The 22,789-nt window shown below is 43.6% G+C and overlaps 1 protein-coding gene across 1 annotated transcript in view; it reads left to right on the top strand.

The window, feature by feature from the left end:
• Nucleotides 1-22,789, top strand: part of LOC144786062 (cytochrome P450 3A21-like) — a 344,860-nt gene that overhangs the window by 122,999 nt on the left and 199,072 nt on the right. The window contains exon 4 of the mRNA XM_078665007.1: nt 7,109-7,208. Coding sequence (XP_078521133.1) covers nt 7,109-7,208 — 100 coding nt within the window. The remainder of the gene's footprint in view (nt 1-7,108; nt 7,209-22,789) is intronic.

The following is a 22,789-nucleotide window of genomic DNA, read 5'->3' as shown; positions in this document are numbered from 1 at the left end:
ATTGTTCTGCCTGGCAGCTCGGAGTAAGGCATCCCTATCTCAGAAATGAAGTAATTTTGCCAGCATGGGATGAGGGAGCGAACCTGGGGGAGGGCGATCCGCCGGTACTCTGTGCGCTCTCTCAATCGAAAAGTAAGGGGTGAGTTCCTCTTGTGGTGTAAAGGACCGGAGCCAGGTCTCTGTGTATTTGACTGGCCTCCAGCAGTTTTAAAATATGCAAATTGCTCCTTCTGGAACGCTCTTCCAGATCATCTGATCTTTGTTCCAGAATCGTAACTCGGGCCTGCAAGTCTTTCACGGAGTCTTGGTATGCTTTGGCTTAAGGTTGCATCGTCGATAGTGATTTTTCCCCTTCTGCCACCTTGTCCACTGGCTTCCGATGGTCGTCTCGCAGCAGGTTGAGGTCCATGGCCAAGTTACCGAAGCGCTCTTCCATGGTGACGAGTGAGTGCTCTATGGCTGCTAGAACCTTGTCTAGCTTTTCTGACATGGTGGCATCAGAGTCTGTGCCTGTCTTTGAGCCTGCTTGAGTTGGGGACTTCGGTCTTGTCTGGTGAGGGGCCTGGGATCCCCCGACCATCTTGAAGCATCCCATGATTGCGGTTAGCGTTGTGAGTGCTCGGCCACCCTATTTGCTGTTTAAGCCGGGGGTGCCCACGACGCCCTGGTTTTGGGTCGGTCTGGTCCAGTCATTAGCCGGGCTCTGCTGCCTCCACAACACTCTCCTGGACCTGCGGTGGGCCACTGGGTCATCTGCTGCGATGGTCCCCGGCAAGGTAAGCCCCATCATCTCAACGTTTCTGTGGGTGCGCAATTCGGGTCTCCTCCGACTTCGCTGACCTCTTCCCGCTAGATCCCGGGCAGATTCAGGGCTTGTACATTAAGGTCCCCTCCTCAATTCTACGAGTTGGGGTTATGGTCCCGTTAGTGACCAGCTCCGTGGGACGTGTGGGGGTGTATGCTGTTGCAAGGCATCTTGGTAGGACACCCAGAGGTATGTCGAGGTATACCCTCCGCCCAGAGTTGGGGGGGGCCCTCTTTTTCAGTTCCGAACACCGAGCCGGCTCTCCAGACCCTCCACTCCATTGGAAGTACCTCTCACCCTGGACCTCCCTCCCAGGCCCCCGCTGTCAGATTGCACTTCTTGACCTCGTTGGCAAACCCCAACTGTGGTGGAGCATCTTCTGCCATTAATTGGGCCACCCGCCGACCACGTTTATAGGGTTGTACGGGTCTCTTCATGCTTGTACTCAATCCTCTCCTGTGTCGGTAGGCGTCTGGGGCCTCTAGTTGATCAGTTCCCTATGCAGGAGGTGATGCCCCCGTAACTGGTGATGGCTTGTCTCTTGGAGCAGTGAAGTTAGGCCAGACAGTCAGGGTTGTGTGCCCTGTCTTCCCTCCAACTCCGCCATCGCCCCAGCCTGTCCGCAAGAGGGGGCCCCCCCAGGGGTCCACGATATACGCCACCCGTTGGATTTCCAGTTCTCAGTGGCCGGGGTGATGGGGAGGCTTTCGATTTGCTGGGGAGGCAGACGGGGGGGGGGGAGATGCGCAGACCCACCGGTTGTCTTCTGTTGCCACAGTCCGTGTCTTCCTCATGGTCTCTTTCTCTCTCTGTGCCTGTTCATGGCCTCAGGATCACACAGAGCTGCTGAAAGGCCACCGCCCTTACCTCCTCCTTGGTCCCCCCGCTTCTACCTACGTTCAGCTGAACTGGGTCTGGGTCATGTAGTCGCGATCTGCTGGGGACCGCGACATTCGCGCCTTTACTTCCTGGGCCTCACGCCAGATCCGCAGTGCCGAGATCAGTAGCAGCCGACCCTCTGTGTCCTGGCTGCCAGTTTTGGAATAGCATTGCTGGGCTGCACTATTTATGAAGGAGGCACCCTCCCGGGGGCTATGCTCCCGAGCTCCCACGGCATTCGGAGCTGGTCTCCGGTAGTCACTCGGAAGGTGCCATTTTGAAGTCAGGTACCCAGCCTCGCGGTCGTCCTGAAGTAGTCATTTGCGTCTTCTATCTTCGCCCCACGATGGTTCCTACCGGTGCATCCGGTATTCATGGACCCAACATGAGTCTCCTGGTCGTTGTTTGAGCCCCCGTTGTGTCAGGTGGTTGGTGCTTGTCGGGCCCTCCAACGGATCCTCAGCATAATGCATCCGCCGTCATGACCGATCAAGCCAAAACCCCACTGGCCAGACCATAACATTTGTTTCCTTTGTTGAAGATTGCAGAAAGAGGGTTATAATACCACAAGGTATAGCTGAAGAGTTTGCTGCTGATAGCCTGGGACTCACACTATGGGCTCGTGTAAATTAAGATCGAGACACCCTTTGAGACCTATTGTCTTGGGAATATTAATTTTGAGGAAGGCGACCATATCCGTGCCTTCTGCACCTTCTGGAATACTGCAAATTCTCAGGTTGTTACATCAGTTGCAGTTTTCCAGATCTTCTGTTTGTTGCAGAAGAAGAAAAAATGTCTTTAGACATTGACTCAGTTTTGTTCACTACATCTTGAACATTGCTTATTCGTAGTTCCATCTTAGAGGCAGTAGAGTCGAGATTGGACCATTATTCCTCAATTCTTTAAAAAGTGGCATTTGTTTGCTACAACAAAAGTTTTTAGGTTCTACATTTTATTTATTAAATCTTCCAAGGTTAGCGAAAGAGGCGATTTTGTTGGAGATACTGGTTCATTTTATTGACATTTGTTTATATTGTCAGTTGGTTCTTTGCAAGAAGGAAGCAAAGTCGCAGGTGAGGTAAAGGATTTATGATTTAATGGGGAAATGCTGCATGTCTAGGTAAACTGCAATATATTGGTTGAAATTTCAATGGAGTGAACAAGTCAACTTGTTTGTCATACAGTGAAAAAGTCTGTATAGTGAGCTTTGCACCCCAGAGGAGTGTTATAGAAATGCAGCATATGCCAATACCTGAAATTAGGTAGCCCACTCAGCAAAAACTATAACAAGAGCACTTTTTGAAAATATACTAATTTCAGCGGTATACTCCTTGTAGATATATGGACTAAAGAATATAGTTCACTGTTAGGTAACACTACAAGTATCGATTAGCACATTAAAAAGAAAAATACTTCAGGCTGATTGACTGCAATAGAAAACCAATTAGTTGGGAGAGAGGACTGTTTTCATATCGCTCATATGTACATATTATGGTAGCGTTGTGAGGATTTCCTGGTGACTGAGAGTGAAGAGTATTGCTGTCAGAAAGTTCTCAATAGGAATGCCTCCTTAAAGCATAAGATTGTACAGCCTCTGAGCCAACACTGTAGGGAGTGCGACAAGGCCTAAAATGGCAGCCATGGCAGTCCATTGTGAAGAGTGGTAGTGCACCAATAAAATTAGACTTATAGGACCAGATGTACCACCATTCACTTTATCGAGTCACAAATTGCGTTGAATTGTGACTCGTAATTTGCGACTCCCTAAAGTGAATGTACAACAGTGCCTCATACACTTTTTGTGATTCCCAGTTGAGTCACAAATTCCATGGGAATGGGAATGGCTAGCACTCCTAGGGATGGTGGCTGCTGGGTTCTGCAGACCACCATTTCTGTGACCGCTTTTTAAATCAGTTTTTTTTAAATGCTGCCCGTTTTCCTTAAAGGAAAATGGCCTTGATTTAAAAAAGAAAAATGAAACTTTTCAGTTTAATTTTTTAAGGCCAGACAGTGGTAAGTAGTATACTGCGATTGTTTTGCGGCCGCAAGTGCAGTTGCAAAACAATAGTGCATGGCATAGAGATGTGCCATTAGGAAGGGACGCCCCTTCCTAATAGTGAGAGTTGCAAACGCTATTTTGCGAGTAGGTGACTCGCAAAATAACACTTGTACATGCCAGGACCCTTTTTTTGCGGTCGCAAACGGGGCGATCAACCATTTGTGAGTGCAAAAAAGGGTCATACATCTGGCCCATAGACAGCTAAAAGGTCTATCAGTCCACTCCCCAATGATTTCGGCACCACTGCAGCCCTTTTCCACATTCAAAGAGGAGGGGACGACATTAGGAATTCAATTAGTGGCTCCAGGAGCTCTAAACTCTGGTGGCCATCCTTCTTGCTGGTATTTCAGCCACGCCCCCACACGATGTTCTTTTCTTACTTACCCATCACTCTATGGTGAATTACTGCTTTTCACTCCTGTGATCAGTATGAATGTCAAAAGCCTTCCTTTATTCTTGTGTTTAGTATTTCATCACATCACTGTTGAATTCAACTACATCGTTAATTTAAGTACAATCTTTTCTTTGCCTAGGATGTTGACAAAACTTTGATTATGATCATGGATGGCCTTTACTAGCCCAAAGCAAATGTCTCTACTTGCTTAAATGCTTAAAGACCATCTGTGAGGAAGATGGTCAACATTTTCATCAACTAAGAACATTCAGCTTCTGACAACGCATTTGATGGATTTATAATTCGGGACATGTATCTTATGCACCCAGGTCCAATATTCGAGGGCAACTTAAGTTGGAATGTGCTGATCTTTAAAGGGTGGATTTCACCCCACTTAATTCAAACCAATCAAATTGCAGAATAAGTCAACACCAGTTATTGACCCTTTTTCGTTTAATCCTACGTAGCATACTGAAAATTATGGTTCACCTTTTGAAGGTTCTTATTCAGCAAATAAGAGATTTAGGGTAGCAAGTATTGAAGATAAACCATTAACCAGAGGATTTTAAAAGAGACTAGCTCCTGGTACAATTAGTTGTGGTCCTAAGACTAAAAATACAACTTGTACTCTGTAAGTAAGTATTCAAATGTGATTATTAATGTTTCCATTATATTAGAGACTTACGATATTGACACTCCCTTAGAGGATCCCATATGATAAGTGCGGGCGGAGCGAGTCTAGCAGTTCAACTCATAATTAGAAATTCAGATTGCTCAAAGACCTCTAGTGAAAGACTGAATGTCAATCCCTACCACACATCGATGCAAAAAATGCCCAAATTAAGTGCATCCGATCTCATGAGGATAGAAACAACATGCAAAGGATATTATATGTTCCCATTGAAATGGTTGATGTGTGAGGCAGAGTGACCATTTGCCCTTGGTGAGCTGTTCGAATATTACAATCCCATAAGAGGAAGGAGAAGCAGACTGACTTATTAATTGCAACACACTGGCTGCATAGGTCAATTCGCAAATGCATGGAACATCCTAACAGTCGTGTCTTGAAACAGCAGCAATGTATCAAGTGGAATTTAAGATCTGGTTTGCCAAAAACTTTTCAACTACTATTCGATCATTGGATTCAAAGAACCATGGTCACTGACCTAGTATTAAAGCAGACACCTGCTAACTAAGCAGGTGTGCATCCAAAAGTCTCACAGGCCACCCCTCTGGTGGCTGGGAGCGTAGATAAAAGCAACATTAAACTCTGATGTTATTATAATAAACTCAAAACTATAATGTTATCCACTCTGATGGAATAGGGCTTGGGCCATAATTAATTATTACAATGAGCATAATAGGCCTTGGGAGTGCAACTTGGTGCCACCTGAAGCCTCTGAACTGGATTGACTGATGTTAAGGCAGGACCTCAAAACATAAGGACCAATCAGTTTCCTGTTTTTGTATGAAAGGATTTCAACACACTCTAATAATTGCGGAATTTGTCCCATGAAGTAAAAAATTGGGTCGTACAGCATTGTTAAAATACAAAACATCCACAAAAAAAGATTGCTAGAATCCTGTGATCAGTGACGCTACATCAGACCGACACTTGGAAAGAGTCAAATTCTCATTCTATCAGGTACATTTCAGTGAATGTGAAATAGTGACATCTTTATTGGGATATGATAGTTATAAATTGGTAGAAATCAACAAAGGCCTACTTATCTGTTCAGTGTAGCTACCCAGTGTGTAACAAGGCAACAAAATGTTAACCGTATTATTGTAGCTCTCTGACAACTGTGGAAGGATAAAATGAAACCTAATAGATTTGCATTGAGTGCTTCCTTTGCATCTGTTGAATACTGCCACTACTAGAAACGTTCTCCACAACAGAGGAAGTAAACCTAATAAGTACTATGCCTCTGAAGGTAATGGGGATAGCAGAGTACCATGAGAGATGGTCTCAGATACTGAACAGCATCTGAGGAGGAAAAGTAATCACAGATTGTACACAGAATGCTGCCAGAATGAAATTAAATAGTGCATTAAAGAGTAAATAGGCTTGCTGACCTACTCTTAGTAACCTACTGAAAGCAAAATAAGGATCAGGTGAGTTCAAATTTGAAATTTATGAGCTCCCCGGCTGGGGACGTTTGATGGAGACACTTGCAAGAAAAGATCAAACCCAATTTTATGAATATTGTAGTTCACCTTAAAATCACTTCAGGGCATTGTGAATAAAGATAAAAGTAGACCTCTACCCAGGCCGTTAGTATGGACTGAGGACTGGTTATATTTTCAGTTTATGAATCTCCCCCCAAATCTGACTGTACATAGAGAAAATTTTGGGGGGGGGGAATCCCAGCTTCCCCACCTGATTAATCATGTGATCCTATGCAAACCGATCCTTGTACCACAGGTCCCTAACATTCCAAAATTGTGATCACAAAAGAGTAGGCTAAACTCTGAAATATGGTATGGTAAGATATCTATAATTACATATACTTGAACATATTTAAACTGGCAATTGCATTAGTGATAAATTCATTTATTTTCCCTCTCCATCTTTCTACCTCATTCTTGTTCCTTTAAGGAGGACCTTCTCAGTCTTCTTTAGCCCCTACGTAAAAGTCACTCTCTGCATTGTTTGCTCTGATTACAGAACTTTTACGTTTAACATTTGTGCCTGCATAAGCACGGACTACTCCTAGCTGGACTGTCTGCTATAAGTAAAAATACCGCTTTAAGTTTGTCTCTGGCATAAAAGTTCCCAATTGGTCCTCTTCAGTAGTTTCCACTGGGACACTGGGGGGCAGAGAGAACATGGACAATTGAGTTAGTTCTGAGAATCTGTGGACTGGTAGTAACCCACGTCCCCATGACTGTATCACTGTATGACAAAGGTCTGTTCTGCTATGCTGCTGGCTTCAGTGAGTTTACAGATATGGTTATTTTTGTTCTACAGGATATTTGATGGGCGGACCCCGGTACTCGCTGTCATGGACCCCATTATAGTGAAAAGCGTCCTCGTGAAAGAGTTCTACACCCACTTCACAAATAGGCGGGTACGTTTCAAAAAAAGTTGCAAATCTAACAGAAGTGACCTGGTTATTTAATTGCTACCAAGCACAGGCTCAAAGGATGGGACTGCTTATTCTTGTTTATGCAGTCATGATCTTTGTTTTAGACTTCTTGTTTCACATCTTTGCTGTGAAAGAGTGGGTGAAAGGCTGTGGGTCACTTGTGAACCCAACATCTTTGAGGTGCTTTGAATGTGTCAAAATTTGATAGTAGTTAGGAATGTACTTTTTGCAGTTGCTAGCTAGAGTGGTATGCAGTGCATCACACTGTCACTAATGAAAGAGTGTAAGCATTTCCTTCACATTTGAGCATTACTAATGGCAAACCTGCCTTGGGCATCAGAAATGAAACTGCATTTAAAAAGTGACACGTAGACATTTGGGGCTGCAAAGTGGAATTTGATATTTGAAAACGCACACATTTTAAAAGTGCATTGCCATGCTATGTTTAATGTCTCTTGCTGAAATAACATCGGGCCATATGTAGGTAAAACAGTTTTTGCAATTTTCAAATTGTGATGTTTAGGGAATCGCAATTAGAGAATCGCAAAACGCAATATAGGTAGGATTTGCAAAATATTTTGTGAATCCTACATATTCTTTATTTGTGAATCGCAAATTGAGATTGGCAAATAAGGAATACCTTCCCATTCATTCCTATGGGCTAGAAGGCCCATAGGAATGAATGGGAAGACATTCTCAATTTGCGATTCCCATTTAGAGAATCGCAAATAGAGAATGCAATTTCAAGGTTGCAAGGGTGTCTTTTGCACCCATGAAATAAGCATGGGTGCACATGTGGCGCACATACATGCGCAAAGGGCATGCATGTGCGCCACATGGCACTTTGAAAAATGCAAAAAAGTGCATTTTTCAAAGAAATCGCAAATTACCACCAACCCGAAGTTGGTGGTAATTTGCGACTCCTTAAGCCAAAATCGCACAACTTGGGTACTTCCTACATTGCATTTAAGGAATCGCAATTTGTGATTCCTTAAAGGCATTCACAAAATAGGGAATCGCAAATTTTGTGATTCCTTATTTTGCGAGTGGGTTTTTGTCTGCTACATAGCACACTGCCCAAATTGCAATCGCAAACACAGAAATTCTGCGAATTTCAGCGTTTGCAATCGCAATTTGGCTTCTTCCATATGGCCCATAGTTCTTTTGCAGCTAAGGTTATGTGTTTCGCTAAAAAGAAAGGTTTCCTTAAAAGAAGGTTAGATGAAGTCAGAATGTGTCTTAGGAAGACTTTTTGCCTGGCCAATAAATGACGTGTGCAGACAGCAGAATGGTGGAGGTGTCCTTTTGGAGAAAGTTGTATTCCAGTTGGATGCAGACCGAAAATCCTGCCATATGCTCTGTACCATTATTTCTGATATAAACGCATCCCTAGTTTAAAAGTTTCAGAACCCCTGCAGAACCCTTGCAAAGACCTTTGCAAGAGGCAGACTCAGACAGATTTAGATATGGGTGACTGCAGAGGAGTTTCAGACTTCATGCAGAACTGAAGGGAGCAGAGCAGATATGATATGCAGATGTAGGGAAGGAGAGGGCAGACTTTGATTGAGAGCAGTCCGGATGCAGACGAATGCAGATTGGATGGAGGTTTTGTTCTATTCTGACTTTTGTTAAAATCCCTAAGCTTTATGATTTGACTAACTGACTTTGTCAAGGCTTATTTGCTCTATGCTTTTTTTCTGTTTATTAGAGATTCTGCCATTATCAAATATTGATTTAGCTTTATGCTAATCTCACTCTTGCTTATATTCTTGAACTCTTCATGAGTTCTGACTGACATCATTGGTGCCTCATTTTCTTGGAATAGGGATTCTTTCCTTTCTGGAACGCACTGTATGCAAATTTAAGATATGCTCCGTACTAATTTTATTTTTCAATGATCAATTCTGTAACCGGATTTATACCTGACTAATGAATGAAGAGGCAGAGAATCTTACATTTTCATTGGAAAATAAATCCCTTTAAATTACTCACAACTCTCATTATTGACTGCAATTTTTTATTTGCATTTGATTATTTGCCCATGTTTATGAAGGGGCCTTTCCAGTCAAAATACAGTGTCCAAGATCCATCGCCTTGGACGGAAACAAGGGTAATGGTACTTAAAGGTAATGGTGCCACCTTTTTAAAATTTTCCAAACAGAGATTACCCTGAGATTTCTGAGTTATCACTAACGTATTACATGACACCTGGAAAGGTCCCTTGAAGGGTAGTGGGACTGAGAGGCATAACATAAAACAATATGTCCCCCTGCAGAGTGTTGTGAGGGGGTGTCCCTGTGACTCCCATACAATACAGAAATGCATAGATCGTAGGCTGAATCGCGGTCCCCTCGAGCCCTGCATAATGCCTTCCTGCTTGGAAGTTTTGCTTGATTGGGAAATAGGATATCTAACCCTCATTCTTCCAGCATCTGGCCCGTCTTTGGCACCCTGTTTCAACTGAGGCTGCATTGCAGGAAATAAGCCACACATTCTACACCTGTGCAAACAAGTGAGTACGTATCACTGCCTGTTAGAGTAGGAATTTAATACTGCCTTTTGAACATTTCCATTACTCTAATGATCCAACACAACACAACTACATTCAATGAGGCACCACGGATTCCTTCCTGTAATTCCTATTTAAAAAAATAGAAGTGGTGGTACTCTCCTCATTAAAAATAAAAGGATAGGTGGTACATTTCTGATCGGACCATTCTATTTTCAGGCCTGCAGGTGTGAGTTTATGTTTCACTTTAAAGAATTTACAAACGGAAAAAGTACTCCTAAATTCCAACATCACGTGTCATTCAGCAGCCTCTAGAGAATGTGCCCATCATATGTGGAAATCCCTCTGACAGGGACTGTCCTGGCTCAGCCAAAAGAGAGTGGTTTTTCACCTTCCTACTCTAGAGTGACATTATGTGGCATAGTTTCTTTGGGGAAACACTGTAGAGCATGAGGTGGCGTAAGTTTGCACACAGGTGAGAATAGTGTCTATACATGCTGGGAAGCACTCAGCAGTTTGAGTAGATGTGTGAGCACTGAACATGTGCACCCACTTTGGGGGTACATTATCAGTCCCCACATTTGGTGGTAGAAATTTCATCATCTGCCTTGGTGGAGAAAGAAAATACCACACTTCTAGCTCAAACTCTAATAATGTAGCAATCAGTGCAGGATTTTTGGTGGCAATCTATGACCAGGCTGTGGTTACTACATTCCAAAGAAACCAGCTAGAAGAGATGTAGCAGCCCTCATATTTCTTCTTGGATGCAAGAGTGATAATAAGGCTGGAGTAGTTGATCACTTTCTTTACTCTGTAAAATAGAAAACAGGGTGCAGGAGGAGTGAAGTAGCTGAAAAACTAAAATATAATCCAGAGTTGATACTACACCAAAACAAAAAAGTGTGTCAGAATTAGATTTATAAGATTTGAAAACACTCTGCAAGAATATATGATAAGAGATTAGCAACCGTTTGTTCAAGATAATACGAGTAATTTGAGGGCCTGAGCAAAGAAACACCTATCAGCTTATCCAGATCACTAAGGTTAAAGTTGCCTGTGTTGGAGACTAGGTCCATCTACACAAATTCTTCCAAGGAAGAATAGATCTTTCTAGTAGAGTGAGTGGTGAAGGAATTCATTTCAGTAAAGTGCAACAAATGTGGCTACACATTAGTCCACTCGACTTTTTGATCTGAATTAGATAGGTCTAATTATAAGTTCAGAAACAGGTCAATGTAGATCATTCTCAATAAAATGGTACCCTATATAGTACAAAGCAAATAACTAACTCTAAGAAAATGACGCAGGCATTCAGAAAGAACAAATGAAAGTTAAATTCCATCGGATGATTCTTCTTAATCAGCATGAGTAACGTAACTTTTCCTACAGTACTTTAACCCCTTCGGCGCTGATGACGGAACCGCTCCGTCATCAGCGTCGGTTGAGCTGTGCTGATGACGGAGCGGTTCCGTCACGGCCCGCCCAGCTCGATAGAACGCTCATGCGCGGCGCGAATTCCGCGCCTGCGCTGAAGGTTCTATTGAGCGGGGCGGGCCGTGACGGAACCGCTCCGTCACGAGCACAGCTCAACCGACGCTCGTGACGGAGCGGCTCCGTCACGAGCATGCGGCCGCCGAAAACCGTTAGCACTGCGGCGGAATAGCCGCCGCAGTGAAGATGTTAATGAGGGCAACTATAAACAAAAAGCATTTGAGTAAACACATTATCAAATTAAAAAAAAGAAAGGTGTCAGCCATCAGAGTCTTCAGTAGAAACACTCTGACGATGGGTCAAGAAGCTTGAAGCCACTCGAGCAATAGCGTGTGTCTGCTCCCTAAGAAAACCCAAGATGGACTCTCTGCCTCACAAAAACACAGCACCTAATATCAACTGCTGTTTATTAACGTGGTTCCTCCTTGGAAAAATTCAATAGCTCTGCTAGAACTGGATACTTCAGTACCTTTTCCTAGTCAGATAGCACATTATCTCTTTTCATCCTTGGCCATTCCTTTTTCAATGACAACTCCACTCCCCATATATTGCCGCACTTTCTTTGGCCAACTCTTCTTTCTTACGCTTTGCTATCTATTAACAAAAACTCCTTTATTCTCAATAATGAGGCTTCTCCACAACTGCATTAGAAACAACTCAGCAGCGTACATTCCATGCTTAAAGGTTAAATATGAATTTCAAATCGTGGTTTGAGGAGCAACTAAACAAATTTCTTCTTGAGGCCTAGTTTTGCTAAGTTAACATGTGCACAGTTACAATAGAGGTGTGCATCTTTCTACACAGATAATATATGCAATTGCTTAACACACGAACAAATGCTATGAAATATAAATGTCTCAGAATCAACTTATTTGCACATAATTAATTCAAATCATACATATAAACGTTAATCATTAGTTGAATACATCCTAATTAAACATCTAACAATATGACATTTTAGGTTATTATTAATCTATCACGTTAATACATAAATTGTTACATAAAATATTATCAATCGCAGCCTAGTTACATATATTTCAAACAAAAGGCTCTTTAGTATAAACTGCTCCACCCCATTTTAGTGCATTAGTTATGACAGAGTATGTTTGAGTGCTGACTATGCATGAGTATGATTCACTCCTACATTATATCCAGATGGGATCAAGAGTACACTTCTTCAAGAATGTCACAATGATCTCAAGTTTTGCAGGTTACAAATGACTTCCTCAATTGATTCACCGAATGCTTCATTTTTTTCTTTTCAGACAGCCTATAGCAGATTTCAATACATATTATTTATAAGGATCTACATATTTCTACCACCTAAACAGCAGTGATCTAGAGATATTGCTTTAAAATGGGTATACTGTGAATCTATCCATGAAATGGTTACATTAATGGCTGTTGTCACATATATATAGAACTCCAGATGGTCTACCAAAGTTGTTAGACTTGACAGACAGCATATTTCTTGCAAGCCACCAATTGGAACTGATGTAGTGCTCAAGATTTCCTGCAAGAAAATGATGACCCAAGTTGTTAAGAAGGTTGATGCAATATCCTGAGCAAGCAGTTGTCTGAGACCAGCCATGTTTCATGAAATACATAAGCTGTGGCCTGCACAGCTGTTTCTCGATGATTTTAGATTGGATCGGGCTAGGAAGGCTGAGTAGAATTAGAACCAATGTTAGTGGACTGCCAGCTCCAGATTGCTTGTTTTTTCCTACTATGTGACACAGTTATATTATAGGATATTTCTTTGGCTCCCTTATTTGGATGGTAATCCCCCATTGCACAAAGAGTAATTGATGTCAAAGAACTTGCGGTACCATATTGTTAAATCTCAAAATGACTATTGTGGCTTCCTCACCAGTGGTCGTCTGGAGTGTTACAAAATGTATTTTAATAATGCCCTTTGTTTGTATGTGTATTAACCTCGGAATGTGTTGAAAATTATCATAGACTATTGCTCCTGTTTAAGATATACTCACTGCCTCAAGAGATATATTATGGAACAAAAGCAAATTCAGATGGGTAATTTTGACCAGCTAGGCTGGTACTGGTTAACAGAATTTGTAGGTTAGGATATCAAGATGCTCATTCTAATGACATACTTGTTGGTGGTTGGTGGATGGTGTAGCTGTAGTCCCTCCTTTCAGTCTTTGATTCAAAGGTTTGTTGAAATCCATTTGCCCTGATTTTCTTTGGGGCTTTTTCTGCAGCTTCGTTTGAATGTTAGCATGGACATGGCTCAATTAGTGTCTATTCGATATGGCCTGCTAAAATATCTTGATTCAAGTTTATATATTCATTAAGAGAAGGCCTTGTCAACCATTCATTTGGTCAGCCAATGAATATTGGAAATAGTTTGCTTATTATGGACTCTGTTCTAATTATTTTCTGCTTTAATACTTAATTTCCACATCTTGTCATATAAGTTTTCTTACAATATGACGATTGTGGCATCTAAATGATACAATTAAGTGCATATATTATTTACAGGCCTGGTAAAATCAGTAAAAGATATACAGCAACATTATTTAAGAATGATACCGTTGCAATGTGCAGCCTCAGCGATAAATAAATCAATAAAATGGGGAAACATCCTTTACGACGCAACTTTTACCACGCAGTGCCTTTACAACGCAGGTTTTTCAACGCAAGTCATTACAACAAATTGTGCTGGGGGGCGCTCTAGGATAGGTAATAGTTTAATTTACTATCCAACACCTTCCCTACTATCCACGGGGACTGGAGTTGGAATAGTAAATTAAACTATTCACTATCCAGCACTCCCCAAAGCAAGTCGTTGTAACGACTTGCGTTGAAAAACCTGCGTTGTAAAAGCATGCGTGGTAAAAGCATGCGTTGTAACAACTTACATCCAATAAAATGCATATATTATACACCAACGTTTTAAAAAATCATTTGAAAGTGTGTAACAGCATTAATAAAATAGTACTTATAAATGAAGAACTCATTTTACAATAAAATATGTACAATCAAAATGTAGGGTTTTCCCTTGATAGCTTCCACTCCCTAGTACCACCCAACAAAATTACATTATAGTAATCAGAAGTGTTATATGCTAAATATTAATGGTAAAACCAAAGTAAAATACATCAGGATACAAAATACAGCAAATACAATCGTATAAACCACTTATTTATTTATTTAGAAAGTTTTATAGAGCGCGAACCAGACCCTTGCGGATATCAGAGCACTTTACAAGCAATGAAATTTATACACAAACAGTACATAATAACAGTATATATCAAGCAGTAAGCAATATAAACATAGTAAAGACGTACATAGTACAGAAATATGTAGTGTGCATAAATAAAACAGATAAGAGGGGTAGATCAAAAACTGAATCCTAAGTTGAGCTAAATGGGATACCGAGGAAGGTGCGGGCCGAGAGAGCCAAAGTGCCATGTAGATTGTCTGTTTGCGTCTATAAAGATCGTGAATTTCAGTGAGGCTCATGTGAATTTTTCCATGAGAATGGCCTTAACTTCCTTTCTGAACAGTGCAGTAGATGTGGTAAGTCTGGTTTCAGGGGGTAGAGCGTTCCAGATCCTAGGGGCCATCCCTGAGAAGGAGTGTTTGTAAGTTTTCGCCTTATTAAATCTGTGTGGTTTCAGTAATAGGCTTTCTGCACTTTTTGTGGATCTCTTGCCTCCCAAGATAGCCAGTTTCCGAGAGAGAAAGCTGGGTGCTTTATGGTGAATGGCTTTGTGGGTCAGGCATGCTATTTTTAGGTGAATTCTGGCTTCCCATGGTAGCCAGTTCAATGCTTTTAGGTCGGGGGAGATGTGGGACCTTTTTTTTGAGCCCGTGATGAGCCTGGCTGCAGCGTTGATGGTGGCTCTTAGAGGTGCTGTTGTGGCTTTGGGGAGACCGCAGAGCGAGACGCTTCCGTATTCGATCCTGGGAATAACTAGAGCTTGAACTGCCGTCTTGAAGTCGTTTTTTGGTAGGAAGGGTTTAAGTTTCCTTAGCGTATTGATCTGGAAATTTCCTCCTTTTGTTGCGTTGGCAATGTGTTTGTGCATTTTGAGGTTGCCATCAAGGGTGATACCCAGAGATTTAGCTGAGTCAATGATTGTTGGTTGCACGTTGAATGCCATGAGGTGTTTGAACCAATCCTGGAGGAGGGGAGTTTTGGACGGTGGAGCTATAAGTAGGAATTCAGTTTTGAGTGCGTTAAGCTTGAGATGGTTCTCGGTTAGCCAAGTTTGGGTGTTCAACAGTGTTTGATTGAGTAGTTTGACATCTTCAGGAGTATTAATCTGCAGATAGAGGTGTGTATCATCTGCGTACATGTGAAATTGGACGTTGGATGCTTGAAACAAGACAGTAAGAGGTTCCATGAATAGATTGAAAAGTGTGGGAGATAGAGTGGACCCTTGAGGGACTCCAAGAGTTACTGGTACTGGTTTGGAGAAGGAGTTATTGAACTTGAATTTTTGGGTCCGGTTATGGAGAAAGGAGGTAAACCAATTGAGCACTGACCCTGATAGACCCATTCTGAGGTTCAGTAGTTCAATCAGGCTCTCATGTTTGACCGTATCGAAGGCAGAGGAGAGATCTAGCAGGATGAGTAGGCATAATCCATTCTGGTCGAGTATTTGTAGCGCCTCATTGATAATGTGAGTCATGGCTGTTTCGGTGCTATGCCCTGCTGTAAAGCCAGATTGGTGATTGTCAAGGAGGTTGAAGAGGTCAATATGTTTTGTCAATTGTTGGAGGATGCATTTTTCCAAGAGTTTGGCTAGGGTAGGGCTGTTCGAAATAGGTCGATAGTTCTTAAGATCCATCGGGTCAGCTGTGTTTTTTTTAGGATGGGTGTGACTTGCCCTATTTTGAGGACGTCAGGGATGCACCCTTGATGTAGAGAGCTGTTGATGATCCGGGTCCAGAGCAGCAGGATCAGAGGGGTTAGATCTTTAACTGCGTTAGCAGGGAGAGGATCGATGGTATGATTGGCTGGCTTGAGGGTGCTCAGAATCTTGGCCTAACGGCTAAGGCGCTCGACCTCGGACCTGGGGATCTGGGTTCGAGCCTTGGTAACGACGCCAAAATCCTCCTGTGATTCTGGGCAAATCACTTAATCTCCCCGTGCCTAAAATGAAAGTGTGTCCTCATGTAACGTAACTGGTGCTATGTAAAGCGCTCTGATACCTGATTCGGTTCGGGTCTAGTTCGCGCTATATAAAACTCTGCAAAAAAAAAAAATCTTGCCTACAGCTTCTTCAGTCGAACAGTCGAAGGAAGACCAGGCTGCATCATTTTTTAGTTGAAGTTTTGGGGTTATTTGTTGTGGCAGAGTTGGAGAAGTGGGAGGTATTGATATAGGAGGGTAAGACTGTAGGACTGTGAGGTCATTGAGGAGATCCCTCTTGATGTTTTCTGTTTTGGTGTTAAAGAAAGCAGAGAATTCTTCACAAGTGGGTTGGGTGCCTGAGGTATCTTGTATTGTTTAGGTTTGTCTCTAGATTGTGATTTGATTAATGCAAACAATTTTTTGGGTCTATTTCTTGCTTGATCTAGTTGTTGAGAGAAAAATTCGGCTTTAGTGCGTTTGATCTTTCTGTAATAGTCCTTTCTCTTTCTTCTTAGAATTTTCAGGTGTTTTGCAGAAGGGACTGATCTCCAGAGACGTTCTGAGGTTCTAAGAGAGCGTCTGTCATCGTTCAGCAGGTCATTGAACCAAGGTTTAGAGTTTTTAGAAGGGACTCTCTTTAGTTGTAGAGGAGCGGCTTCATTGATAACCGTAGTCATTGTGTTAAGATAGTGATTGGTGAGGTCATTTACGGAGGAGAGGTCCTCCGGAGGCATGAGTAGTTTATGTGTGTGAATAGGCAAGGTGTTGGGCTTGAGTTTTTTCAAGTCTCTTTTCCAAATTTTTGATTTAGCAGATTGGGCTGCATTAAGTTTCACTGTTTCCCTGATGGAGAAAGTGATGATGTGATGGTCTGACCAATCACAGGGGAGGATTGAGTCAAGCTGGATGGAATTGTTTTGGGAAATTATTAAGTCCAGGATTGCTCCTTTTTTGTGTGTGGGGCTGTTGCAGATTTGGGCGAGGTCAAGCGTGTCGATTAAGTTTTTGAGACTGTTGACCGTTGAATCGTCATTGTCATTCCAATGGAGAATGAAGTCGCCTAGGAATATTTGGGTGTTTTGACGTCCGATGGTTGTTGTGATCATTTCCATAACGTGTTCAGTGAAGATAAGGTTATCACCCGGAGGATGATATATGATGTGAAGAGAGCAAACTGGTGTGCCATTACTGGTGATGTCTATGCACATGTATTCACAAGAGGAGAATGTGGGGGATATGGCTCTGTTTACTGATAAGTTGCTCCTATGTATGCATGCTATTTCTCTCCCAACTTTTTCACTTCTGTCAAGTCTCATGATGTCATAGGTAGGTGGTACCAAAATGTCCAGAAGGGGTGAGGAGGATTCAGTAAGCCAAGTCTCTGTTAGCACAATTAGGTCCAGCTCGTGAGAGATGATGAGGTCGGCGACATCTACTGCGTGTCTAGCGGCCGATCTACAGTTCAGAAGGGTGCATTTGAGAAGGGGTGTCCTGAGAGAAGGGGTGGGATCGGGTGTCAGAGTGATACTTCTAAGGTTATTATCACTGATTCCTCTATTGTTGTGAGTGGCGGGTCTGTGTGGATTAGAGGTGATAGCCCTAATTGTGTGTGTTGTGGCGATAGGGGAGATGTGAAGGGGCTTATAGGAGAGAAGAGGGAGCAAATATCTTTCTCTGAGAATGGGTTAGTGCACTGGATAGGGCGGGAAGGGAGGTTGGGGGATGGGATGGAATTCCATGAGAGGCGATTGTGCTTGGGAATGTGTGAGATGTGAATAGGGAGGTAACTTGATCTAGCCTTGTGCATCGATCTGACGTGTGTTGGTTGTTTGGCAATCATCTTTTTGATAGTGTGGAGTTCTTCTTTGATTTGTAGGAGTTCAGACATAATCCTATTAAGACTGATAAGTTCCATTGTGTGTGTGGTAGGCCTAAGAAGAGTAGTGGGTGATGTTGCATGGATGGGTGGCGGGGCAATAAGTGTGGGTACAATAGGTGATATGGGTGGTTATTGTTGGTAAATAGCAGTAGTGGGTGGAGCTGGGAGCGGAAAGAGGACATGAGGGGGGGTGCGTTCGGGATCGGTGTGGGGGAGAGCCGAAGTGTGTGCCAGTATTCGGTCTGTGTGGTGTGGCCGTGGTGTGATTGAGTGTGTTGGTGGATGAGACGTAAGGGGTTGGGTGGGGAGTGAGGGTTGATCTGAGGGTTGGTAAATAACGATGGATTGGGGTGTGTCAGGGGAGAGGGAAATCTGGGAGGTAGGGGTGAGTGGGTGCGATGCCTGAGTAGGGTAGGGATGAGGTGGGTGACGGGTGGATGATGGGGATGTCTGTGCTTGTGTTCGATCTGTGTGTTGGGGTCGGGGTGTGTATGAATGTATTGGTGGATGGGGAGTAAGGAGTTGGGTGGGAGGTGAGGGATGAACTGTGGGCTGGTATGTCATGATGGGGTGGGGTGTGTTAGGGGAGATGGTAGTCTGGGAGGTGGGGGCATGTGGGTGCGATGTATGAGGGGGGAGGGAAAGAGGGGAGCAGGGGGTGGATGATGGGGATGTGTGGGAGGCGGCATATGTGTTGGCAGAAGGGGTGGACTGGGTAGGGGGGAGTGTAGGGTTGAGGTAGGGGGATTGCATACATGATCTTTAATGATGGGGACGATCTTCTCAAGTAAATTTAGACTGTGATTCGTGGATTGCATGAGGATAGAGCCATTATTATAGATGGAAATTGCTGCTGTAGCTTGGAAGAACTGTGAGGGTGCAATAGAGATAGCTAGCCCATGTGGTCATTTTTCTGGTGGAGGAGATCGAAAGTAGTGTGAGGAATGCTTTGCGCCATTGGGCATTGGTGTGGAAAATGATGTCGGTTGTGATGTGTCCCTTGTGCTGGGAAAAGTAGCGGTCAGCGAAGAGGGTTTCAGGGTTTAGTTTTAGGAAGTTATGTTTGAAGCGTTTAGAGGCTTTTTGTGAAAGGTGTGAGGAGTAAATGATATTGAAAGTATGTGTGCCTAGGGGTTCCATGTTATGTGTAGAGCAAAGGTAGTAGTATGGGTGCCTAGGGTCGTCGTGGTATAGGTTGTGTGTGTCCTGGACTAGATGAGGTGATAGTGATCAGATCAAATCAAATCGGTTAATTCGATTTTAAAAAGTGTAAGCATATAAGCATATAAAGTCTATATCATAAGATTTGACAATATAGGGGTGAGTGATGATGATAGTGGAGAAGTGAGGTATGAAAATGAGATGAGAGGGAGGGTGGGCGAAGGAAATGAGAACAGTCCAAAATGGCCGAATCATTCGTATGACTAGAAGCCTAGGAATGTAGTCCTTTGTTTATGTCCAGGACTTGTGAGTCCTATACCTATGTTTAGTTGTAGAAGCTCTGATCCTCTTTCAGTTTTGTTGCACAGGTATAGAGGACTTTGTTTGTGTCCATCGCCAGAGAGTCTAATTTCTATGTTTAGTCTTAGGAGAGGCTATGTTCCTCTTTCAGTTTCATTAGAGTAAGGGGAATCCAAACAAAACATCAAAACAAGCGGCCATTTTACAACTAGGTAGAAAGGTAGGTTGGGGAGACATCAGCCACCATAAAAACTAAGCATGGGCGTAAAATCCGTTCCGCTCGCGGATTTTTCGGATTTTCGGTAAATTCGCAATCCGCGAACTCTCACGAATTTGCCGAAAATCCGTCAATTCGCACGCGGCGGATTTTTTTGCTTGGTGATACAATATTGCGGCGCGCGGCGTGGCGCACGGCGTTCACTTTCCGTCATTCAGCGTTTGCCGAGTTGTTTTTCTCGATATTTTGCGAGTGCTGCGCCATTTTAGATCTTGCTGCGGGATCCCGCGGGAGTTGGCGCCCGCGAATACGTAATCGCGGCTTGCCACCTTACCTTGCACAGCACGCATCGCGAGAGTTCGCAATTGCGAACACGTAGGTGCGGCGGGCATGAACAATCTCGCACTCGCGAAATAGCGATTTTGCAATTCTGCACAAGAAATCCACCAGCAAACAGCATAAACCTTCAGAAAATGATGATTTTTATCAGAATCACTCCTCAGGTTGACATTGCATGCACTTTTTTTTGCAAGGAGTCCATTTTTTGGGGGGGGGGAAGTGCCCCACAGTCTCCAACTTCCTGTTCCTGTCCAGCAGGCTCCTCCCAGTGCTTTCTTCATGTGCTGGTCACTTTCATTTGGACCTTGACCTGGAAGGATTACTTTTTGTGGGTGCTGCTGGATATTTGGATTTTTGACTTTCTTTGGATCACTTTTGGATTAGAAATCAACTTTCACAAGTAAGTTTGTTTGGGGCATTACAGTTGCTGCAACTACAATTTTGGAACTTTTTCAGAAAATTAAATAAAATATATTGTGGGTAGCCACAGTATCCAGTAGGACCAGGGTTGGTTATGGGTGCATGATACAACTGTTTTGTTGAATTTAAACATCATTGAGGCCATGGATGGGCTGGGATTGTACTGAATTTTGTGTTTTTTGTCGATTTTTTGGGGCTGCTGTTGGGGCCTTTTGCCCAGGGGTAGTGAGTGGTGCATGGAGTGAGTCTGCCTGTGGGGTCTTTTTAATGTAAACATCCTGGATGGCATTGGATTGTGGTGATTTTTGTGTGTTTTTCGTTTTTTTTGGGGTGTACTGTTGATTTAGACTGGCCATGTGGGTGGTGGTGGCCATCTTGAGTGCTGGTACAGGCAACATGTGCTTGGGGTGCAAGGGGCCATTTTGAAGAGAGGCAGTGTCTGAGGCCTGCACTTATTTTGCCTAGCTTTCATCCATTTGCCCAGGGGTAGTGAGTGGTGCATGGGCCTAGTGTTTCTGTGGGGTGTCTTCTTGAATTTAAACACCATTGAGGCCATGGATGGGCTGGGATTGTGCTGAATTTTGTGTTTTTTGTCGTTTTTTTTGGGCTGCTGGTGGGGCCTTTTGCCCAGGGGTAGTGAGTGGTGCATGGGCCTAGTCTTTCTGTGGGGTGTCTTCTTGGATTTAAACACCATTGAGGCCATGGATGGGCTGGGATTGTGCTGAATTTTGTGTTTTTGTCGTTTTTTTGGGGCTGCTGGTGGGGCCTTTTGCCCAGGGGTAGTGAGTGGTGCATGGGCCTAGTCTTTCTGTGGGGTGTCTTCTTGGATTTAAACACCATTGAGGCCATGGATGGGCTGGGATTGTGCTGATTTTTGTGTTTTTTTGTCGATTTTTTGGGGGCTGCTGTTGGGGCCTTTTGCCCAGGGGTAGTGAGTGGTGCATGGACTGAGTCTGCCTGTGGGGTCTCACTCTCTTTAATGTAAACATCCTGGATGGCATTGGATTGTGGTGATTTTTGTGTGTTTTTCGTTTTTTTTGGGGTGTACTGTTGATTTGGACTGGCCATGTGGGTGGTGGTGGTGGCCATCTTGAGTGCTGGTACAGGCAACATGTGCTTGGGGTGCAAGGGGCCATTTTGAAGAGAGGCAGTGTCTGAGGCCTGCACTTATTTTGCCTACTTTGCATCCATTATGCCCAGGGGTAGTGAGTGTTGCATGTGCCTAGTCTTTCTGTGGGGTGTCTTCTTGAATTTAAACACCATTCAGGCCATGGATGGGCTGGGATTGTGTTGAATTTTGTGGTTTTTGTCGTTTTTTTGGGGCTGCTGGTGGGGCCCTTTGCCCAGGGGTGGTGAGTGTTGCATGGGCCTAGTCTTTGTGTGGGGTGTCTTTTTGAATTTAAACACCATTCAGGCCATGGATGGGCTGGGATTGTGCTGAATTTTGTGTTTTTTGTCGATTTTTTTGGGGCTGCAGTTGGGGCCTTTTGCCCAGGGATAGTGAGTGGTGCATGGACTGAGTCTGCCTGTGGGGTCTCACTCGCTTTAATGTAAACATCCTGGATGGCATTGGATTGTGGTGATTTTTGTGTGTTTTTCGTTTTTTTTGGGGTGTACTGTTGATTTGGACTGGCCATGTGGGTGGTGGTGGTGGCCATCTTGAGTGCTGGTACAGGCAACATGTGCTTGGGGTGCAAGGGGCCATTTTGAAGAGAGGCAGTGTCTGAGGCCTGCACTTATTTTGCCTACTTTTCATCCATTATGCCCAGGGGTAGTGAGTGTTGCATGTGCCTAGTCTTTCTGTGGGGTGTCTTCTTGAATTTAAACACCATTCAGGCCATGGATGGGCTGGGATTGTGCTGAATTTTGTGTTTTTTGTCGTTTTTTTGGGGCTGCTGGTGGGGCCCTTTGCCCAGGCGTGGTGAGTGTTGCATGGGCCTACTCATTGTGTGGGGTGTCTTTTTGAATTTAAACACCATTCAGGCCATGGATGGGCTGGGATTGTGCTGAATTTTGTGTTTTTTATCGTTTTTTTGGGGCTGCTGGTGGAGCCCTTTGCCCAGGCGTGGTGAGTGTTGCATGGGCCTAGTCTTTGTGTGGGGTGTCTTTTTGAATTTAAACACCATTCAGGCCATGGATG

This window comes from Lissotriton helveticus, chromosome 10, assembly GCF_964261635.1.
Source record: "Lissotriton helveticus chromosome 10, aLisHel1.1, whole genome shotgun sequence".
Taxonomy (NCBI): domain Eukaryota; kingdom Metazoa; phylum Chordata; class Amphibia; order Caudata; family Salamandridae; genus Lissotriton; species Lissotriton helveticus.
Note: the sequence above shows the minus strand (reverse complement) of the source record. Positions and strands in the feature narration are given on the sequence as shown.